We start from the raw sequence: 21,994 nt of genomic DNA, 5'->3' as shown, positions 1-21,994 counted from the left end.
CCCAAACCCAACCTCTTCCTGATGCTGGCATCTCGCCCCCAGCCCTGCCCGTCAGCCCCTCAGAGAGCCCAGGCAGGCGTGGGGCCACGCTGGGACGGCGAGCGGGTTGGACGGGGCTGCTGGGACTCGGGGTGTGTGGCTTTGGACGAGCCCCTGGGCATCCCTGAGCCTCAGTGTCCTAATCTCTACACGATGGAGGCAAAATAGTCCCCACCAGGGAGTTTCACTGTGGTGGTTAAAAGGTAATATAATATACGCCCAAAAGAATGGAAAGCAGGGACTCAGCAGGTACTAGCACATAGAAGATCATGGCAGCATTATTCACAGTTGCCGAAAGACGGAAGCAACCCACGTATCCATCAACTGATGAATGAGCAGAGAAAGAGTGGCATACGGACACAAGGAATATTATTCAGCCGTGAAAAGAAGTGAAGCTCTGATCCACGGGACAACAGGGATGGGCATCCTGTTGAGTGAGAAGCCAGACACCAAAGGACAAATATCATATGCTCTCACTGATAAGAAAAAATTAGAATAGCAAATTCACTGAGTCAGAAACCAGAATACAGGTTCCTAGGGGATGTAGGGAGTGGGATAGGGGAATGGGGAATTAATGCTTAAATTGTACAGTTTCTATTTGGGGGTAATGGAAAAGTTTTGATAATGGATGGTGGTGATGGTAGCACAACATTGTGTACATAATTAAGAGCACATTGAATTATATATTTGAATGTGGTTAAAAGAAGAAAATTTAGGTTGTATATATGTTAGGAGAATAAAAATTACTTAAATAAGACCATACAACATTAACACTATATTAATTTTAAAGATAAAAGAAGCATGTGGGGTTTAGTTTTGTGAGATATAAATATAATTAAGCATTTTTTTCTCCTCTTCATTTTTTTCCCATTAATAAGGAGACCTTGACTATGTCATTTAACTAATCTATGTTCATCTATGTATCTTTCTAAATCCTTGAGGAACAAATGAGCTAGAGTTGGAATCAGATGAGATAAAAGTGCCTGAAAAAGAATTTTTTTAGGAGTACTGTTTCTATAACTTGCTGTAGCAGTTTGATATGGTTATGAATTCTAAAAACAGATATTGGATTATGTTTGCAGTCTGATCTGTACCTGGGCATGACTGAGTTCTGATTAGGGCGTTGAGTCCCCACCCCTTGATGGCAGGGCAAAGGACAGAGTTGAGGGTTTCTGATGTTGGAGTTTTAATGGTGAAGTTTCGTGCTAAAGACTGAAGCAGGAACCCTCAGAAGTCAGCTCACACAGGAAAGAGAAGCCGGCCCCAGGAAGAAAGGAACCTTGAATCCAGAGAGAAGCCAGAGCCCAGAAGGGAGGAACCCAGGAAGCCTGAGCCCTCGCAGACGTCGGCAGCCATCTTGCTTCAACTCGTGGAAATAGACTTTGGTGAGGGAAGTAACTTATGCTTTACGGCCTAGTATCTGTAAGCTCCTCCCCAAATAAACACCCTTTATAAAAACCAACCCATTTCTGGTATTTTGCATCAGCACCCCTTTGGCTGACTAATAACACACTTGCTGAGCTGCCTTTTCCTGTTGCTTTATTTTTGTGAATTTGAAATAAAGTTGTCAATTTTTTAAAAAGTAAGGCTGTACAAGACAAATAGGGAATGCTAATGTGAACTATGGACTATAGTTAATAGTGAATTATAAAGATGTGCTTTCATCAAGTATTAACAACTGTCCCACACTAACGCCAGCAGGTGTGAGTAACAGTGAAGGGGCAGTACATGGGAGCTCTACATCTCATGCACGATTTTTCTGTAAACCTGCAACGTCTCAAAGAAGAAAAAAAGATGAACATAAAGCACACAGGAGATGCTCGGTAAGTAGAAAGCTCCATTTCAGTACACTAAGGGGAATCCAGAAGGCACCACTGTGTAAGACACGGGGCTGCCTTATCAGAAGGTGAATTGAAACAAGAGTTTTCAGTCGGTCTGTTCTGTGACCTCAAGACCGTGAGCCTTACGCCACATGCAAGGGACCCTCCACTGACCTGAGAAGGTCCCGGAGATCCCCAGGATTCCTGAGGATTTCCTAAACACGCTCTTCCCCCGCAGAGATGAGGAATTTTAGGCTGCATGCCCCATGCCCACCTCCCACCCTGCGTAAGAATGCAAGCTGAGCAGGGGCTGGGGGCGGAGGCCGCGAGTGTCACCTCCGAGTCCTTGTCCCGGTGCGGGCTGACTGCATTATAAACATTGGGGGTCCTGGACCAGGGGGGCCCCCGAGCCCAGACCGCCCTCCCGGCCTCCGCTCCTCCTGGCCACAGCTCCCTCCCCGGCCCCCGCGCTCCCCCACCTCAGCCTGTCTGGCTCCCTTTAGAGAAGCTGGGCCAGACTGTCCCTCCCAGCCGGCTAGACTGTCCGCCCCGGAGAAGCAGGGGCGGTGCTCGCTCCACCGTCTCCAGCACTGGGTTTACTGCCCATCGCACGATGGGTGGGCAACAAATACTTAAACGAACAGACGCCCGAATGAATGCGCAAATGAACAGAACCCCTGAGAAGGAAGTGCCATCAAGTTAAAACATCCCAGGCCCTTATTTGGCAAAGAGCTGGGCAGGCAGGGGGCCGGGACTGCTAGAGGCTCAACCAGCCACGTGCTCTGCCAGACAAATGCCCCTGGGCTCCCGAGGACACACTCGTCACCAAGGACCTGGTGGGGAGAACCACTGCCAACTCCAGGGCAGCAGGACACGCCCTGAGCCAGCTGGGAGACAAACTCCCTATAGCCCAGAGGGCGTGGGCTGCAGGACAGCCTGCGGGGACCCAGGGCGCCTCCCGTCTCCCTCACTTGCTCCTCTAAGGGCCATCCTGGCATAAAGCCCTGACCCCAGGCCCCAGCTCTCCAGGACCTCCAGCTTTCGGTGGGAGGCAGTGCAAAGGATGTGGGCTCCGAGACACCTGAGGTGGCTCCGAGCCAGCCTCTGCGGCCCTGTGGCCGGGGACCCTGGAGCCCCAGCTGTAAAATGGGGGGTAACAAGAGCAAGCTCTCGGAGGCAGAGCGAGTCTCTGCGACGCCCCAGGATTCGGCACGCAGCCTCGTGTGGGCAGGGCACAGAGCGGGTATCAGCCCCCAAGCACAAGAGGGGCCTGGGGCCAGCACGTGGCGGCCCCAGACAAGAGGACGGCGACGGCTCCCCCTCCTGTGCCCCACACTCGCCCTTCCCCCTGGCCACCCACAAGCTCCACGGGGACACACGCAGCGGCCACCCAGGCTGCCACGTGGACTACAACCCACCCACGGGCAGACTCCAGCGAGCGCTGTGGGGCAGGGTCAGCGGGGAGGCCGCAGGGAACCCCGCGCTCTTGCCCTCCGGCTGTGCCTGGACACAGGCCTGAGCCCCTGTCCGGTGACACCCGTCACAGCCATCCCTAAGGCTTGGACACGGAGCCCTCGCCCGGGCCAAGCAGTCAACCCCCAGGGCAGTGTCCGCTTCCCTGAGCCCCGTCCCCTCCCCTGAGCGGTGTCCCCTTTCACCCCCTTCTCCGCAGTGTCCCCGTCTTGAGGCCATGCCCCCTGTCTGAGGCGAAGGCCCCCCCCATGGAACACATCCTCTCAAAGCCCGTGGCCACTCCGCGGGTCGGTGGCACCAGTGCGTAGTGGGTCAGGCCCTCTTCGTAGGTCAGAAGCAGAGCAGAGAACCAGCAAATACCTGGATGGAGTGAGGACCCGTGCAAGGACCAGTGGCAAAGAGAAAAAAACAAGCTGCAGCACAGAAATGGAACACCAGCTTCCCGCATATGAGGTCGCAGGCTAATCCCCAGCCCCCGGTACCTCAAAAAAAAAAAAGACGGGAAGCGGATGTGGCTCAACTGATAGAGCATCCACCTACCATATGGAGGGTCCAGGGTTCGATCCCCAGGGCCTCCCGACCCGCGCAGTGAGCTGGCCCATGTGCAATGCTGCTGTGCACAAGGAGTGCCCTGCCACGCAGGGGTGTCCCCGCGCAGGGGTCCCCCACGCGCAAGGAGTGCGCCCCGCAAAAAGAGTCGCCCTGTGTGAAAAAAGTGCAGCCCACCCCCCAGGAGTGGCGCCGCACACACGGAGAGCTGACGCAGCAAGATGACGCAACTAAAAAAGAGATGCGGTTTCCCAGTGCCGCCTGATAATGCAAGCAGACGCAGAAGAACACATAGGGAATGGACACAGCAGACAACCGGGGGTAAGGGGAGAGGAATAAAATAAATCTTTAAAAAAAAAAAAAGGACAAAAGCAAAGGCCACGGAAAGGAATTTCCCATGTTAAACCAAACACCTGCGCAAAGGTACGCCCCTCACTCGGGACCAGAGAGGGCAAGGAACAGGAAGCACCACTTCACTCGCCCGCTGGATGGCCACCGCTGAGAAGTGACAGGGACAGGAAAAGCGGGCCCCCTGTGGTGCACCCGGCCAGTGGGCGGATGCCCTGACACTGAGGCTCACGAGAGCAGTTCACGGCATCTAGTAAGGCTGAGGTCCGCACATTTTACATCCAGCAGTTCCGGCTCTGGGCCCATCCCGGAGTGTCCTCGCCCGGGGTGTTTCCACCCCGGACCGAGATACTTATCACAGCATTGCTGCAATAGCTAAACCCTGGACACGACTGGAGAGCCCAGCAGTGAGGGACGCTGACTCAGCTGTGGCATCTTCATACTATGGAACACTGTAGCCGTTTAAAGGAACCATGTAGGGGGATGTAGCTCAAGTGGCTGAGCGCCTGCTTCCCATGTACAAGGTCCCAGGTTCGATCCCTGGTACCTCCTAAAAACAAAAACAAACAAATGAGAAAAATAACTCAATGGGGAGCGGATGCAGCTCAGTGGTTGAGTGCCTGTTTCCCATGTATGAGGTCCTCGGTTCAATCCCTGGTACTGCCTCAAAAACAAAAAAAAAAAGGAATCATTTAATCTGTATGGATCAAAATAGATAAACCTGGTAAATATGATGCTAAATGATGAATGTTGTGAAAAGATGCACACAGGGTCATATGCTTTAAAAACACACAAAACATATTCTGTGTGTGCCTATGTGTAACATATAGCATTGTTCTATGTCCATATGGATGTAAGCATTTGTATGTATATGCACATGCGTATGTGTACATGTGGTAAAAATAAAAACAGGCAGATGTCCCCCAGTGTTACGTGAGTGCTAAGTTCTGGGGACAGATCGAGGAAACAGGATGAGTTGGAGTGAGTAGGACTTTTAATTCAATACTTGTAACATTTTATTTCTTAAAAAAAAAAAAAAAAAGATTGGCACCCCATAAGAAAATGTTAATATTGGTTAAATCTAGATATTTGTCACTTGGGGTTCTGTTATATTATGTGCCATAGGTTTTAAATATTATCATACTGGAAAGAAAAAGAGGGAAGAAGTTTTGAAGACATAAAAAATCAGAGGCTATCAAATTAAAGATGGATAAACCCATTAAGATAAAAATTTAAGAGAGAGACCAAAGTTGAAAGATGAGTGACAAACTGGGAACTTTATCTGGAACGTCTACATAAAAACAACCAGTGAATTCTCCTACCCTATACCAGGATCACACAAGTCAATTAAAAGAAGATCAACAACCCCAACTGAACAATGAGTGGACCGGGATCATGAAGGTAAAAAGACAGAAAAAGAAATATAAATGGCCCGTGGGAAAGGATGCCCACCTTCCCTTAAAAATGCCAGCAAATGGAGGAGGTGTAGCTCCACGGCTGAGCATCTGCTTCACACGTCTGAGGTCCTGGGTTCAATCCCCCTTACCTCCTAAAAAAAAAAAAAAAAAGGCCAGTGATGCTGAGGGGGACAGCAAGGCACCAAGCACCCCACAGTACCCAGTGTTAGGGGACAGCAGGGGGGGTAGTGGCCTGTCACCTGTCACAGCTGGAACTGCAAATGGGACAATCTTATCGATGGGGGATTTGGCAAAAGCTATCAAATACCTCCTGAAAAAACACAAATGAACACGAGAAAGGGGGAGTAGGCGTAGTTCAGTGATTGAACGCCTGCCTTACATGTTGAGACCCCAGCTTCAATCCCCAGGACCTCCTTAAAAAAATGTTTTTTAAAGCTATCAAATACCCTTTACCCTGGGAATTCCATTGCTAGGAGTTTGTGCTACAAAAGATTCTCCTATGTTTGCACAGAAACTGCCTATAAAGATCTTTACTGCAGAAAAAAAAAAAAAAAAGGATCTTTACTGCAGCACCGATTATAACCGTGGAAGATCGGAAACGCCCTGGAAGTCGATCTGCAGGAGACTGAAGATAGCCCTCCCCTGACAATGAAACGCTTTGTGGCTGGGGAAAGCAACAATGTGAATCTACACACGCCTGTGTCAAACAATCTCCGAAGCACATGCTACCTTTAAAAAGGGGAGGAGGGCAGACAACAGGGAATGGTGTATTTCCCAATGTGCTTTTAAGGAAAGGAGTTCAGGGCACACTCAGACGTGTCCACATATGAAAAGATAATTGGAGGGATGCTGAAGAAATGTTGGGGTGGCCTCTTGAGAAGCAAACTGGGAACTGGAATGGGAGGGATACATTTTTACACCCTCTCTACTACCCAGTGTCTTGTACCTGCAATAAGATATACTTTCAGTTAGAAACGTGTGAGGGGGAAGCGGCTGTGGCTCACTCAGCTGGGCTCCCGTCTACCGTACGAGAGGCCCTGGGTTGGCGTCCCGGGGCCTCCTTGCGAAGGCAGGCTGGCCTGTGCCCGCAGAGTGCCGCCTGGCCCACAAGCACCGTGCAGAGCCGATTCAGCAAGGTGACACAACAGAAAGGGAGGCAAGTAAAAACACAGAAGAGCACATGGCGAGTGGACACAGAGAACAGACAGCAAGCAAGTCGCGATGCAGGGGGTATAAAAAAAAAATTTAGGGAAACAGACTTGGCCCAGTGGTTAGGGCGTCCGTCTACCACATGGGAGGTCCACGGTTCAAAGCCCGGGGCCTCTTTGACCCGTGTGGAGCTGGCCCATGCGCAGTGCTGATGGGCGCAAGGAGAGCCCTGCCACACAGGGGTGTCCCCACATAGGGGAGCCCCATGCACAAGGAGTGCACCACGTAAGGAGAGAAGCCCAGCGCGAAAGAAAGAGCAGCCTGCCCAAGAATGGCGCCACACACACTTCCTGTGCCGCTGACAACAACAGAAGCGGACAAAGAAACAAGACGCAGCAAATAGACACAGAGAACAGACAACGGGGGGGGGGGGGGGGGATTAAATAAATAAATCTTTAAAAAAAAAACACAAAAAACGTGTGGGAGCCGATGTAGCTTAAGTGGTTGAGCGCCGGCTTCCCACATACAAGGTCCCAGGTTCAACCCCCGGCCCTGGTACCTCAAAAAACAAACAAACAAAAACGTGTGAAAAACAAAAGAGAAGGGAAAAACCAGTAAATACAAACTTGGGGCTCTCACGACCCTGGGTAAGAATTCCAGATTGACCATGGACTAGCTGTATGAGCCTGGACACCTCACCCTCAGCGCAGCCTCGGGTTTCCAGCTTGGTGAAATGGACATAAAAACCCGGTACGGCCCTCCTGGGTGGTTGTGTGTCCGGCTGACAATGCGCTAAGGATCATTATTATTGGAGAAGATGGGCTCAGCTGGGCCTCAGAGCACAGGATGTTCTTGGCCAGCCCCTCCCAGACGCTGCCAACCCCTCCCTCCTGCCCCTCCTTGTCCACCCCCTGCTCAGCACCATGGCAGGGGCAGGGTCAGTGTCTCGTTACACACACTGGACCCTGCACAGCCCGGCCAGGGAGTCGAGTCGGGGCCAAGGCCCGGCCCTGCCTCTGCGGTCCAACAGGACGGCCAGCTCAGAGCTGTGCCCGCCTGGAGAGGTCACTTGCCCTAGATTCCAAAAGCTCTGCACAGGCTAGAAGCACCGCCAGGGGCGGCCCGCTCCCGCCTCTCCTCTCCAGGCAAGAGGCAGCCCAGGCCACTTACCATCCTCAGGCCTGGCTTTGCCACGTTCCCCTTGGGGAGAGGGCAGAGCCAGCCCTTTCCAGTCTCCTTTCCTGCTTCTCGCTGCCTGTGCACAGAAGCCCCTATATCACCAGGACTTGTGTTTTATCAGGCAGGTGTGGCTTCCACACCCGATGCCGCCACCTTTATCAAGTCATTAATTCTCTGAAAGCTGGGCAGTGCCCGAAGGAACTGTCCGTCCCAAGGACGCTTCACCCAAGAATAAGTCACTGTGTATTTTCAGGAACACCCTAGGGTGTTCCCTACTTCCCCACAGAAGGGCGAGTCAAGATACTTTCCCACTCAGCCCCGACTGGGATCATTCAGAGAGGGAGACCCCACGTCCTCTCTGCACTGAATCTGGGCACAGGGGACACAGCCGAGCAGCCGAGAACCAGCCCATGGGAGAGGTGGTAAGTCAGGAAAGGAGCAAGAGAGCAGATTGGTGGCCTGTGCCACAAAACCAAGAAAGCAGGGCAGGGGGCAGAGAGGGGTGGGAGCAGCAACCTTGCATGGGCTGTGCGCAGGGCTCTCTAGACCGACACGGAAAAGGTCCAGCCAAAGACGCAGGCACAGAGGGTTCCATCCCAGGGAAGTACGAAGGCTCGTCAGGTTTAAAAAAGAGAAACGAGCCCGACGCGCTTAGCGAGCAGCAGGAAGGGGGCAACGTGGTGCGGCAGAGGGCCATGGACAAGTCATACCCGGTGTGGTGGGCTCCGGGAAGGAGCCTAGCTTATGTTCCAGCTGCAGTGAGTAGTCACTGGAGCCGTTACTCAGGCGAGCCAGGACTGGAACCGGCTGTAAAAGATCCCTGGGGCTGGCCTGTCCTTATTGAGTAAATTCTTATTTACTCTTTCTAACAGCCCACGGGAGGGGTCCTCCTTTATTCTGATTGTAAAGATAGGGAAACTGAAGTACAGTGAGGCAAAGTAAAGGGTGCAAGTTCAATCTCTTGGAGCCCCAGCTATAAAGTAAAAAGGGGGTGACGAGGGAAGTGGACTTGGCCCAATGGATAGGGCGTCCGTCTACCACATGGGAGGTCTGCAGTTCAAACCCCGGGCCTCCTGACCCGTGTGGAGCTGGCCCACATGCAGTGCTGATGCGCGCAAGGAGTGCCCTGCCATGCAGGGGTGTCCCCTACCTAGGGGAGCCCCGTGTGCAAGGAGTGCGCCCCGTAAGGAGCTGCCCCGCGCAAAAAAAGTACAGCCTGCCCATGAGTGGTGCTGCACGCACGGAGAGCTGAAGCAGCAAAATGATGCAACAGAATGAGACACAGATTCCGGGTGCCGCTGACAAGAATGTAAGCCGACACAGAAGAACACACAGTGAATGGACACAGAGAGCAGACAACGGGGGAGGGGAAGGGGAAGGGGAGAGAAATAAACAAAAAATAAAAATAAAAAGGGGGTGACAAGCAAGCTCTCAGTCGCACAGGGAGCCTCTGCGACGCCCCAGGATTCAGCACGCAGCCTCGTGTGAGCAGGTCACAGAGCGGGCATCAGGCCCCAAGCACAAGGGGGGCCTGGGGCCAGCACGTGGCGGCCCCAGACAAGAGGACGGCGACGGCTCCCCCTCCTGCGCCCCACACTCGCCCTTCCCCCTGGCCACCCACAAGCTCCACAGGGACACACGCGGCGGCCACCCAGGCTGACACATGGACCACAACCCACCCACGGGCAGACTCCAGCGAGCGCTGTGGGGCAGGGTCAGCGGGGAGGCCGCAGGGAACCCCGCGCTCTTGCCCTCCGGCCGTGCCTGGACACAGGCCCGAGCCCCTGTCCAGTGACACCCGTCACAGCCATGCCCAGGCTTGGACACGGAGCCCTCGCCCGGGCCAAGCAGTCGACCCCCGGGGCAGGGTCCCTGTCCTGTCCCCCCCAGCAGCTACTCCCATGGTGACAACCACCCAGGGGTGACCAAGCAGCATCTGGGCAGAGCTGAGGCCTGGGACCCCCACAGGACAGTCCCACGAAGTGTAAGCGTGGGGGGGGGAAGGCTGGGAGGGGGTACAGAAGCCCCTCTCGCTGCCTCTCGTTTCGGGGGGACCCGCCCTACTCCCTTGCCAGGACCCATGGTCAGCCGTGAGCCGATGCGGCTGCGCCGAGCGGTGCGGGGAGAGGAGGCCACGGGGTCTGTGAGGAGTCGAGGGGTCTAGGGAGTGGAGCATGAGGCGAGCGGCGAGGGCTCTGGCACCCGGGGAGGCAGTGCGTGGCAGTGGGGGTTGGCGGCGCGGTACCACAGTGAACCCCGCGCGGGACACGGAGCCCATCTCCTGCCTTGGCCAGGCCCCGAGCTCGAGGCGCCAAGCCCCCGCCCATCGGCCAGCCTTGCCGAGGACCCTGCTGCACCCCACCCTCCTCCAGGAAGGGTCAACAAGGGGGAAGAGGAGGGGCGGTGGGCACGGTGGGTCCTGGAGCGGGCAGGGACGCCAGGGAGAGGCTGGACGTGTGGCTTCTCAGAGCCCCCAGGCCACCTGTGCCCTGGTGCCACCTGGGCACCCCCAGCTCCACCAGCTCCCAGCGCCGGGGGGCACCGGCAAGACGCTTGGAGCCCCTTCCCAGGCCCTTCCCGCACTGCCCAGCGGCACGCGCACACTCAGACCCTCCGGGGGCCACGACCGGCGCACACGGGTCACAGCACAGACACACGGGCAGGCACCCAGAGGAAACGTGAACGCACCCCGGGGCGCGCTGGGCCCCGCGGGCGCGCACGCACCACGCACCGGCACACGTTCTCCCACTCGGCGCCCTGCTCGTCTCCTCCTCCGCCCGCCCCGCGCCCTGCCTGGATGGACGTACGGCTTCTGAGCCCTCCTGGGCGCCCCCGGCCTGGCCGCTCTCTTCCCCCATCCCCGCGGGGTGCAGCTGCTGCTCCGGCCTTCCCTCGGGCCCACCGGCGTCCTTCCACTTCGGCCCCAGCCAGGGCCGGGTTTGTTTGTCAGGCGGCAGGTCCCTGGAGCTATGAGCCAGGGAGCCGGGAGCTCCAGGAGTTGCGGGGCGTGGCTACGCCGGCCCTCTGGGAGCCTCCTCCGCCGCCTGAAGTTGGGTGAAGGGAAGCCCTGGGTGCCCATCCGCGGCCCGGCCCAGGTCCCAGGTCCCAGGGAGGGAGCCTGGGGGCGAGGGGGCTGCAGGGGCGCGGACAGAAGGCGGGGGCTGGGGGGAAGGCGGCCCCTGCACAGGAGCCAGGGCTCACGGGCCTCAGGGGGCGGGCGGTGGTCCCAGGAGTGTCCAGGACAGACACGGCCCCGCCCGTGATGGGAGGGTCAGGCTCAGGCCAGCTAGGGCCTGGGGACGGAAGATTCCAGAGTGAAGGGCTTGCCCAGGCAGGTCTGGGCCCTGCCCCAGTCCCCAGCCCTCCCTAAAGCAGCTGGCCAGGGTTCTGCAAAAATATCCACTGGGAAGAGACCCTAAGTCCAGCTGGAGGTAGGGACGCGGCCAGGCCAAACTCCAGCCCCTGGGTCCTCTGTCACCCACTCGGCCCAAGAGCCATGCCCGGGGCCCTCCCTGGTGGCTGCTCCTCCCTGCCCCTTTTGGAGCCATCCTCTGACCTCTGCCATGACAACGTGGGGACAGGTACCGGCCGCAGGGCCAGTGCAAATCCAGAGGCCCCGTCCAAGGAAGCCTGGTGCCAGAGAGTCGGAGAAACCGAGGCACACAGAAGCAGCAGAGCTGAGAGCACCTCGAGACGCAGGACGCCGGGGAGCCGCTAGCCCACCTGAAGTGGGAGAGCACCAGCACCCTCCTGGGCACCTGGGACCACCTCTTCTCTCCTGCCTGGGAACTGAAGGGCTCAGAGCTCCGGGGTCACGGTACCCACTCCCACTCCCCAAGAACACACCCCAGCCTGGCTGGCTCACCTGGCCTTGCTGGCCTGTCAGTCCAGCTGTTCCGGAAAGAGAACATTTTCTTCTCACTCTATTTGGACAGCTGCGGGGATGGTGACGGTGAGAAGAGAAGAATGTCTAATCACTGAGGGTGGGAGAGGGCAGGGCCCCAGAGCCTCGGAGGGCCGTGGGCTCAGGGTCGCGGAGCCTGCACCTGGGGGGGAAGGGTGAGCTGCGAGGGGTCCTGGGGCCAGCCGGGGTGGGGAGGGGCTCCAGGGAAAGGCTGCAGGTAGTCTGTCCCTCCTGAACTCGGCCAGGACTGGTGGCCAGGAAAGGTTCTGGACCAGGACTGGGGGAGCGGAGGGAAGAGAAGCCAAAGGGGAGAGAACGGTTCCTCTACGTGTGGAATCTGCCCAGCTACAGGGTGGGGCTTCCTGGCCCCAGCCATGAACTTGACCCGGCCTCATTTCCAGCCGGGACCCAAAGCCCCTCCTCAGCCAGTCCGGGAACGGTAAGTAGGGTCCAAGGAGAGGAAGACAAAGCACCACCAGGGCCGAGGAGACCTGGGAATCGAGCCCCTTCCCTACCCCAGGTGAGCAGGAAGTAGAACTGTGGGGTCAGGACAGACACTGCCACGCTCGTTCTCCTCGGTGCTTCCTCTCCCGCTCCTGTCGCCTCGCGTCCGGTCCCTGAACCGCCTCTAGGCCTCCCACCCTGGTGTCTCCCCGTCCCCATCTCCACCTCCTTCGGCCCTGCCTCCCCCCACCCGCATCCCCCGGTTATGTAAGGGGCCTGGGAACACACAGAGAGCGCTTTGTTGTCAAACCAAATCCATACGGGGCCCGGCATCGGCCCGTGCAGCTGTTCCCCATTCCCTCCGCCCGGGCGGCGGGGAGGGGCTGGGCAGGGCGCCCCTCCTACGCCTCCGCCTGGGGAGACGGGGTCAAACCCTGGCCCCCCCGGGAAGCCGAATGGGTGGCCAGGGATCAGGCAACACGGCCTGGGGCCACCACAGGGGCCGGGGAGCCCTGAGGCCAGAACACAGCCTCAGTGCCCAGCCAGGGTCTCCAGGACACGGGGAGCAGGCTGCCGGCGACGGGGAGGGCTGCGCCCGCACAAGTGCACCCTGGGACCTCACTGTCTGCCCCCCAACTGCTGCACACACTCATCCCGACGCTTCCATAGCTGCAGGTGGTGCATGCACACGCACACACACGCTTGGAGCCCAGCACCTGGGCAGCTGTGTGCTCACCTGGAAGGGATCTGAGCAGAAACCTCCTCTCGGCGGGGGCCAGCTCCCTCCATCCTAGCAGGCACCTCTAGAGGAAGGAACTCGGGCTCTGCAGAGAGGGGAAGGCAGAAGTCAGGGGCAAAGGGGCTCGGCCTTGACTGGAGACACTGCCCCTCCAGGATGAGGGCCCACCTACCTGCCCAGGAAGAGGCCCCAGGAGGTCTGTGAGAGCTCGGGGAACGGGGCCGAGGGGACACGGGGTTACTGATTTGGGAGGCCACGTCCCTTCACCAAATGCCAGAAGAGTCATCCAAGCTTGACAACGGCGCCACCGCCAGCACCAGGAGAAGCTGGGGGCTCCCGACGACGGAAGGCTCGCCCGCAGGTCCCCAGTGCCCCCCCTGCACCCCAACGTCCAGCTGCCACGGCGGAGACACTTTGGACACTGAGGCCCGGAGATAAGGGCGAGGACCAGAGGGGCAAGGAGACAGAAGAAAAAGAGGAGGCAGAAAACAAGGGAGGAGGCACGACCAGAGAAGGAGGCGAGGCTCGAGAGGAGGGAAAGGGCTGGAAGGCAGAGAAGGATGGGCTGAAGAAGGGACCAGCAGAAGAGGGCAGGAAGTCTGGAGACGAGGACCCACCCAGCCGGCCCGCAAGTGTCCGTCCCGCTGAGCACCCCTGGGGGGACCGTCCCTGCCCTCCTGCCTCTCCCCAGTCCCGGGGTGCACACAGAGGGTGCCTTCCAGACTCATCAGAGCCCACCCTGTACGCGGGGTCCATGCCCTTCCGGGGGGCTTCACATCCCAGAGCTTTGGGTCCCTGGGAAGACACAGGCTGAAGGCCACCAGGCTCTCAGCGTGATGTGGGGGCTGGGGTGGGACAGAAGGCCAGAGCGGAGCAAGGTCACTCCTGCGGCCTCCCCCGGCCTCGGGGAAGGGCTGCTCTGTGACCTTGAACAAGTCCGTGGCCTTTCCTGAGTCTCAGTTTCCTCATTTGCAAAAAGAAACATTCGATGGGCCACTCCTGAGTGCGGGTCAGGCCCCCGGGTGATGGGAACCCCAGCACGGGATGGGTCCTCCCCAAACCTCCGAGGCATCTCCCAGCATCCGAGGCGGGTGGGGCAGGGACCCCCAATCGGCAGGTGCTCTGGCCAGGACCCAGTAAAGGCTGAGACGTGGCCCAGCTCAGGGCGGGGAGCAGAGGCCCAGCCCAGGCCTGGGAAGGAGCTGTACTTAAGCTTCTGGACCCCACCCTGGGATCATAGAAAGCACAAGCACCCGCCCAGTACCAGGATGTCACCTGCAGTCCTGTCACTTAAGAGGTGTTAATTCCTGAGAGGAGGCCTGGCCGACAAAGGCTACGTCCACCCCAGGCTACGTGGGGGAGAAAGGGCTGAGAGGGGCACTGCCTGCCCCTGCCCCGCGTCCCCCTCCAGGTCACAGGCCTGGGGGGCTCCGGAGGAGACAGGGCCCCGGGGGCAGGTGGAGGCTGAAGGACACCTGCGACTTAGGAAGGGGGTCACAAGTGGCAGCCAAGCCACAGGACGGGGGTACCACCTGAGGAGCCAGGAGGCAAGAATCCATGTGGCGGGTCACCGAGGAAAGGAGCCAAAATGGGGGTTTCCAAAAAAAAAAAATTTTTTTTTTTTAAGCCAGGAAATCCTCTGTTCCAGTTTCAAGTGAAGTTTTAAATAGAAACCCAGTATCTGAAAGGAATGGAAGTGCAGTTGTTCGGGTAGAAGCAAGAATGGGGGAGGGGGGAGTGTGAGGGTGCCACCCCTCAGGGGCGCCCTGCCTGGGCCCCGAGAAAGGAGGAAGGAGGGGACCGATGTCAGCTGGGGGGTTCGGGCAGGACCACAGTTCGCAGCGACAGGAAGGTCAGGCTGGGAGGGGCTGGCAGGTGCAGAAACGTAAGCGGCTGTTCCTGGGGTGGGTGGGATGGGGGGCATGCCTGCGTCAGGGGCGGCCTCCTGCCTGCCTCCCTGGTGCCTGGAGGGGTCTGAACAGAGACCCCGGAGCCAGGGCCTTCTCTGCCAAGCAGCTCGCCTGTCAAAAGGGGGACATGTCTCCCCCCCCGCCCTACAAAAAGTAGGGACATAGTAAAGACAAAGCTAGAAAAGCTGGAGATCCATTTACTGTTCATTCATCAGACAAGGGTTTATTTGAGTACTGATTATTTGTTTCTTAAGAAAAGAGCAGCGAACAAGACTGACAGGTTCCTGGAGTTTACATGACCAGAGAATCCGAAATTCTCAGGGAGGAAAACACCCCAAAGGCTTTCAAAACTAGTTCCGGAACCCACCGTGAACCCCTGCTCCCAGCCAAGGCCATCAGGGTCACTGGTCAGTGGGGTGCCACAGGTTCCTGAAACCTCCAGCTGACCCCAGTGCGGACTCCCCCAGCCTATGCAGCGTCTCAGAGAGGAAGTTTCTAGTACATTCAGGGGACTGTGAGAATGTGCATTTGATTTTCTATCTGGCCAACACGCGTCACCCTGAAGCTTCATCTCTGTGGTTGCCAGTCAATTCTTTGGGACAAACAGAACAAGGCAGACCCGCCTTCACGTGCCCCGCAGCTCCCAGGCCCCTCGGCCTCCACAGCCGGGGCAGTGGGTCCCCAGGGCATGCCCTCGGAGGCCCCCCTTTCCCGCCGCGGGGCCCCTCAGTGCAGTCGGCTACCCTGAGGCCGGGGCTTCCCTCCCGCTGAGCAACTTCTAAGGGAGCCAAAAGGGGGGTTCCAAAGAGGACAGCTGTGGCTGCCGAGCCTCTGTGCTGGGCAGGTGGGACACCCACCCCTGCCCGACAGTGCTGGGCTGAGAGTGGGGTCTTGAAGCAGACAGCCCGGGGGGTGTGGGGGGGAGGGCGTGAAGAAAGCCCAAGGAGCAGAAGGTGGTCTGGCCAGGGAGACGGAGGAAGCGGATGCTGGAGGTGCCACCTGGCCCCGTCCTGAGCTCAGACCTGGGCGGCCCCTCCCAGGGCCCACGTGTCCCGGCGGTTGCCCGAGGAGGCCTTGCAGCCTTGTGGGCGGCAGCCTAGGAGCCGCGTTTCCAAAAGAATACGAGCTGGCCAGATGGAAGCAATTAGGCGGGCGGGTGGGCAAGCGAGCGGGAGGGGGGCTGGGAGGGGACAGGGAGGACGAGGGGGAGGGACGGAGGGAAGGGGAAGGCAGGAAAAGAGGGAAGGGAGAAAGAGGGAAGGGGAGGGAGGGGGAAAAGAAGAGGAAGAGGGAGAAAGGGGAAGGAGAGATGGGAATGGGAAAAGAAGGAAGGGAGGAAGAAGGGAAGGGGGGAAGGAGGGAGAGGGCTGACAGCCAGCTGCCTGCACTCAGGGGACACCCTCACCAGACAGGCAGAGTGAGGGCAGGGGGATCAGGGCAGGCAAAGAGCTCGGGCATCAGGAGGCCTGGGTTTGGGATTGGGTCCCGCCCTGTCACCAACACCCTGTGACCTTGAACAACTCCCTTCCCACCTCTTAGCCTGGGTTCCTTCTTCAAAAGCATGCCCCACGGGATAGGAGTCACAGGAGCCTTGGGAGCCGCAGGGAAGGGGGCTGGAAAGCACAGGTTTTGGAAACCTTCCTACCGGTGTGACACTGGACACGGCGCTCTCTCTCCTTCCACGTGTGGTTACCCGTGGGCTCCTGTGAGGCTCCCAGGGGGCAATGTAAATAAGGAGAGGCTTCTCTCAAGTTTACTGGGCCTGGCTTTAAGGCAGGCTTGATAAATGTTACTTGTCAAGTGCTTTTGTGTTTTGAGGGCAGGTGATCTCGCCCCTGCAATGGGTCCCGAGAGCCTCCCAGGCGCCTCTGTCCCGGGGGAGTCAGAACACTGCAGGTGCACGCAGCAGTCTCCCAAGCAGGTCCCTGTCCTCTTCCTAGCTGCGCCCCCACCCCCCACATGCACACACCCCTTCCCCAAATGGGAAAGCAAGACCTGGAGGCCCCCACCCCAGGGGGCTTTGCGGTGACGCTGCAGGCAGACGACGCTACTAAAACCATAGCTTCCCCAGGGCTTCTGCGGCCCAGCCTTCCCGGGCGGGAAACTGAGGGCCTGGCGGCTGCGCGCCTCCCCGCAGCCCCGGGAGCAGAACCCAGGGCTCCAGATTCCAGAGCATCCCAGATGTCACTCAGTGAGGAGCGGGGAGGAAGGTCAAGGAAGGAGCAGAGATGGGGCCTTGGAAGGGTAACAGGTCTCCTGGCCCCAGGCAAGGGCCAAGGCAACCTGCTGCTGGGACATGCCCCTGCTCCTGCCACTGCTCAGCCTGTAAGGCACCCAAGCCAACACAGCCGCCTGGCAGACCCCCACTGGGCTGGGGACACCTGGCCGGGATCCCCAACATCGTATGTTACTACATTCAGCCACTTCCTCTAGGGCTTCAAAAAGACTTACACATGCCTCACACACACCCCGCCCCCCGGGAAGGCAGCAGGGGTCAGATCCGGAGGCCCAGGAGCATCTCTGGGGAGGGGGCGATGAAGGAGAGGGGGAGCTAAGGACGGCAGTCACCAACGCTCCCCCCCACCCCCACACCCCCCCCCCTCCGTTTCCTCTTGGAAACCGAGAGCTCGGGACTCGCAGGACTAGGGGAGGAGAAGCGGCTGCAGCCCCCGCAGCAGCTCGCCCAGAGGGCGCCTAACCGTGGGCCCAAGGCAGAGCGAGGCGTGAGGAGCAGGGAGCCGCTGGCGGGGTGCAGGCCCTGCACACTTTCTGAGGGCCCCCAGCCCTCATGACCGCCTGCTCTGCTTCCCGGCGCCCCGGTTCTGTCTCCACCCGCAGGCCGGGACCTCGGGGACGTTCTGGGACACCCACTGGGGGGGTCTTTCTGTCGCCTGGCGCATCCCATCGTGTGGTTGCTCAGCCGGCTGTGCTGTTCCCACGGTCGGCCCAGAGCCCTGAACCTCCTTCTACTACGCTGAGGCAGATTCACCCCTTTCCTGCCACGGACAGTGCAAACCTTTGAGCCGCTCTGAGGAGGGGCGGGGGGCTTCCCAAGAGCCTGTGTGGCAATTCCCGTCGTTCTCCCCAGAAACCTGGCTCAGGGGGTCTGCAAAGGCTGGGAGGGCGGGGGTCCCAGGCACTCTATTTCTGGGGAGTGGACAGGGAAGGGAGTTGGGGTGGGGAGCGAGGCAGCCAGAAGGCGCCTCAGACCTCCTCAGGCTGGGTGGCCCACCCACAGGGGAGGCGGGCCCTGCTGGCTCTGTGGAGCAGCCCACCCCCAAGCCAGAAGATACTACACGGCCCAAGGTCCAGGCAGGTGGCTCTTCACTTACTTTTCTAGCCTCATCTCTTTCCATCTGTACGTCCCCATCCCCTGTCAACGGTGGAGTCCCCTGTCACCCCCCTCCATGGCCTCATGTCTTTGTGGAGCCCAGCACCCAGTCGAAGTGGAAGGCAAGATCTCCCACCCAGCACAGTGGTGCAGAGAGAGGGGCACACAGAGGCCCCTGGGAGGGTGGCAGGAGCAGGACAGGAACTGGCTAGAGAGACCTGGGCCCCCTGGGCTTGGGCACGGGGTGCTCCCAGACCCGCTCCCTACAAAGCCCCGGAGCCCCAGAAGTTAACTTCTAGCCCCGAACAGCTGGCACCTCCCTGGCACCCTCGGAGAGTAAGCGCGTGGGAGAAATATTAATAACACTGACAGAGCTCTTACTCTGTGCGGGCACCCTTCGAAAGCACTTAACACAGACCAGCTCGTTTAAAATCTCCCTGGCAGATGCCAGTGCCAGAGTCTGGAGGCCGGCCGGCGGGTGGGCGGGTGGGGGGGTAGGGCTCGTAGGGACGGGTCCCGGGCAGCTCCAGGGAGAGTAGCACTGGTCTGTGCCTCCTGTGACAATTCAGCGGGTGCCAGGCCTGTTCCCAAGGCTCCATAAAGAACGAGGCTCTGCCTGAACTTGGCTGCTACACTGTGCCTCCCTCCAAGGCAGGGAGTAGCCTGAGGGGGTAGGACCCTGTGGGTGGTCATGAGGTCAGACGGGGCACCGCTGGGCACCCCCACGCTGCCTACATCCCCCCGCCTTCTGGCGGCAGCCCCCAAGCCAGGCCCTCAGGGGAAGCAGCAGCCCTGGATGAGGCCGCTGGCTGCCAGGACGTGCTTCCCCCAAGGACAGGGGATGGAGGGGGCAGTGCTGGCAGAGGGCTGAAAGCTGCAGGCTGGGAGGTCCCTGACAGCAGGGCCTCCTGGGGAGGCACCCAGAGTACAGAGCTAGGCTCGCCGCAGCCCCTGCCCTCCCCAAGACCCACTATCCAGAGAGCTCCAAGGCAGGGGGCCTAGGCCCAAAGCCCCCCACCACGTGGCCCCCAGCTTCGGCTCTGTGCAGCGACTGGTGACTCCTGGACACAGATGGCCCCGGCAGAGCCTGTCACCTCCTGCAGAGCCAGCCCACCTCTCCTGGGCTTGACCTGGGGAGCCCTGGGAGAAACCGGCGCTCAGAGGATGCCCGGGCGCAGGGATGGGGGCTAGAAACTTTCCGGAGAAGAGGACTGTCCTGCTGGCTCCCTCCAAAGGAGCGACGGGAGTCGGGCTTCCCGCTCAAAGCCGGTCCAGAGAAAGGGACCCCGGCACCCGGCTGCGCCCCGCGGCGGCCGCCCCAGCGCGCCCCGGACCCCGCGCCGCGCCCACGTGCCGGGCCCGGGCCCCCTCCCCGGCCGCGGCAGGGCCGGGGCGCCAAGCTGGGGCCAGTGGCCCGGGGCCCCGCGGCGCTCCCCGCCCGCGGCCCCCCGGGGACCCGCCGCCGCGTACTCACCCTGGCGGGTGGAGCGGGGCGGGGCGGCCGGCTCCGCGCGCGCCTCGGATCCGCTAGGCGCGGGCTGGCAGCGCGGCGCTGGCCGGACGGCTCGCTCCGCCCGTCCCTGTCCCCGCGCGGGGCCGGCGGGGAGTTGGCGAGGCCGCCCGCAGGGGGCGGGGCGGCCGGCGGGGCGGGCCGGGGCGGGGCCGGGGCGGCCGGCGCGTGCGCAAACGGCCCGGGGCCGGCCCGGCGGGCGGCGGGCGGGGGCTGCAGAAGGGCGGGGCGGGTCCTGCGGGCGCTGGCCGGGAGGCCTCCGAGGCGGCGGGAAGGGGCCGGCGCGGGGACCCGAACGCCCGGGCCGGCTGGGGCAAGGGCAAGGCCAGGGCGGGCGCCTGCGAGTGGCGGCGCCGGGAGGGATGTGCGCAGCGCAGCCCCCGCACTCCTGCAGGGAACAATGAGACCCGAAGCAAAGGTTCTCCGCTTTCCCACGCGGTGAGCCGTGGCCTTCCCTGACGAAGGAAATCGAGGCACGGAAGGGGGTGGGGCGCCTTGTTCCGGGGGCCCTTGCTGTCCCCCGCCCCCCGCATACCGCCGCAGGCCTGCCGGCTTGGTGCCCAGGACCCAGATTCGGGTCCTTGCGCTGCCGGAGTGAATTGGCAGCTCCCAAGCTGCGCCCTCTGCTCTTGCAGACCGTATCTTGGTCTTTAGACAGCTTCTCAGTTTCCGTTCCCTACTGGAGGCGCCAGGCATCCTGTCTGGAGGAGAAAAACCCCATCAGGCCCCTGACCCCGGGCCCTGTGCATCCCCAGCCAGACCTGGGAACTCCCAGGACAGGGGCCCAGAGGGCACCATGGCACACATCCCCTCCCCCAGGGCTGGCTGTGTCCACGGTCCCAAAGATGCTTGGTTTCATAGATCAGCAGTGTTTACTGAGCGTCTCGTGTGGACAGCCTGGTGTTGGGGCCGAAAATAGCTGCACAGAAAGTGGGACGCAGCCCCTGTCCCCAAGAAGCTCACCATCCAGCTGCAGAGAAAGGTTCACAGTGGACCCCATTCGAGAATAAGGCAGGACAGGATATGACTAAGTGTAAGGTAAACAACCCCTGTGGCTAAGTGCAGTGGGTAACTGACAGTGCAAAGGGGCTTCAGAGAAGTGCCAGCTCAAAGACAGCTCCGGATGAAGCTGGAGGGCGTCTCTGTTGAGAACAGGTGACTCAGAAAGCTCTGCTCTGCTAGAGCAAAGTGGAGACGACTTGATGGTGGAGAGAACCAGCCACCCGAGTTCTTCCACAGGTGACTCCGTCCAGCCCTAAATCGTACTTTGCACGAGTTCTTCCACAGGTGACTCCGTCCAGCCCTAAATCGTACTTTGCACGGGCGGAAGTTTGTTTTCATTTCACTAATGTCTAACAATTACGTTTGAATGGTGCCTTTGACTTTGTCGTTCAAGTATTTATTCAACAAATATTGCATATCAGCTCCAGACCTGGAACTAAGCTGGTTAGAAAGTACAAGAACACAATGACGAAGGCCCTGCCTGGGGGGGATCAAGAGGAAGAAAGAATATCCTCCCTGTTTTACCGAGGAGAAAACTGTGACCCAAAGATAATAAGCAACTGTCATGACAGGCGAGGCTGGCAGAACAGAATGGGAACCAGCCCAGCCTCTAACCTTTGCTAACTAGAGCTCCACACGGTTTGCAATTCTTGCTAGAATGCTGAACCATATATACTTCACTCTGCCAAAAAACAGAATTTAAGGGCCAACTTTTGCTCCTGGAGAAGAGTTCCAGCTCACTCTGCTTCTGTGACTAAAAAGCTTTAGTCTTCTTACTAGGAAAAAAAAAAAAAAGGAAATAATTGTGCTTACTCAGAGCGCTACTGTTGGTATTAAGTTGGGCAGTGGTTTTGAACTTGCTCTGAAAACACAATGTGCTGTGATTATCCAGGTGGAGTCTCTCTTCTAACCCACAACTTGTGTTCGGGGCTCTCCCCTCCCCTCTTGCTTCCCCAGCCTAGCCCAGGCCTGGTAACTGGGCACCCAGAAGCCCCCTGTGATTCTGATCTCCTCTCGGGCCACAAAGTGTTTACTCAGGATCTTTCCCCTCCAGTTTCTTAAAGGCCAGATGCTTAGCTAGCTGCCTAGAAATTGCATCATTGGGAGGGCAGGAGGGAGGCTTTTTGATGCCAGATACTGGGTTCTAGAGCCATCTAGAGCCCCACCCAGCCCCCCTGC

General features: G+C 59.3%; 1 protein-coding gene across 6 annotated transcripts in view; it reads right to left on the bottom strand.

Annotated features, from left to right (window-relative positions):
* ST3GAL4 (ST3 beta-galactoside alpha-2,3-sialyltransferase 4) overlaps nucleotides 1-19,893 on the bottom strand; it is a 40,240-nt gene extending 20,347 nt beyond the window's left edge. The window contains exons 1-3 of one of the 6 annotated variants that reach the window (XM_004469221.5): nucleotides 19,778-19,893; nucleotides 13,060-13,147; nucleotides 11,841-11,910 (exon numbers count right to left, since the gene is read on the bottom strand). In XM_004469221.5, coding sequence (XP_004469278.2) covers nucleotides 11,841-11,910; nucleotides 13,060-13,112 — 123 coding nt within the window. In that variant the 5' untranslated portion in view covers nucleotides 13,113-13,147; nucleotides 19,778-19,893. Of the gene's footprint in view, nucleotides 1-5,681; nucleotides 5,703-10,782; nucleotides 10,849-11,840; nucleotides 11,911-13,059; nucleotides 13,148-13,234; nucleotides 17,798-19,777 lie in introns of those variants that run through there. The other 5 variants (XM_071212415.1, XM_071212414.1, XM_058289462.2 and 2 more) reach the window with 5 other exon arrangements.
* Nucleotides 19,894-21,994: the final 2,101 nt, after the last annotated feature.

This window comes from Dasypus novemcinctus, chromosome 27, assembly GCF_030445035.2.
Source record: "Dasypus novemcinctus isolate mDasNov1 chromosome 27, mDasNov1.1.hap2, whole genome shotgun sequence".
Classification (NCBI taxonomy): Eukaryota; Metazoa; Chordata; class Mammalia; order Cingulata; family Dasypodidae; genus Dasypus; species Dasypus novemcinctus.
This window is presented reverse-complemented; position numbering and strand designations above follow the sequence as displayed.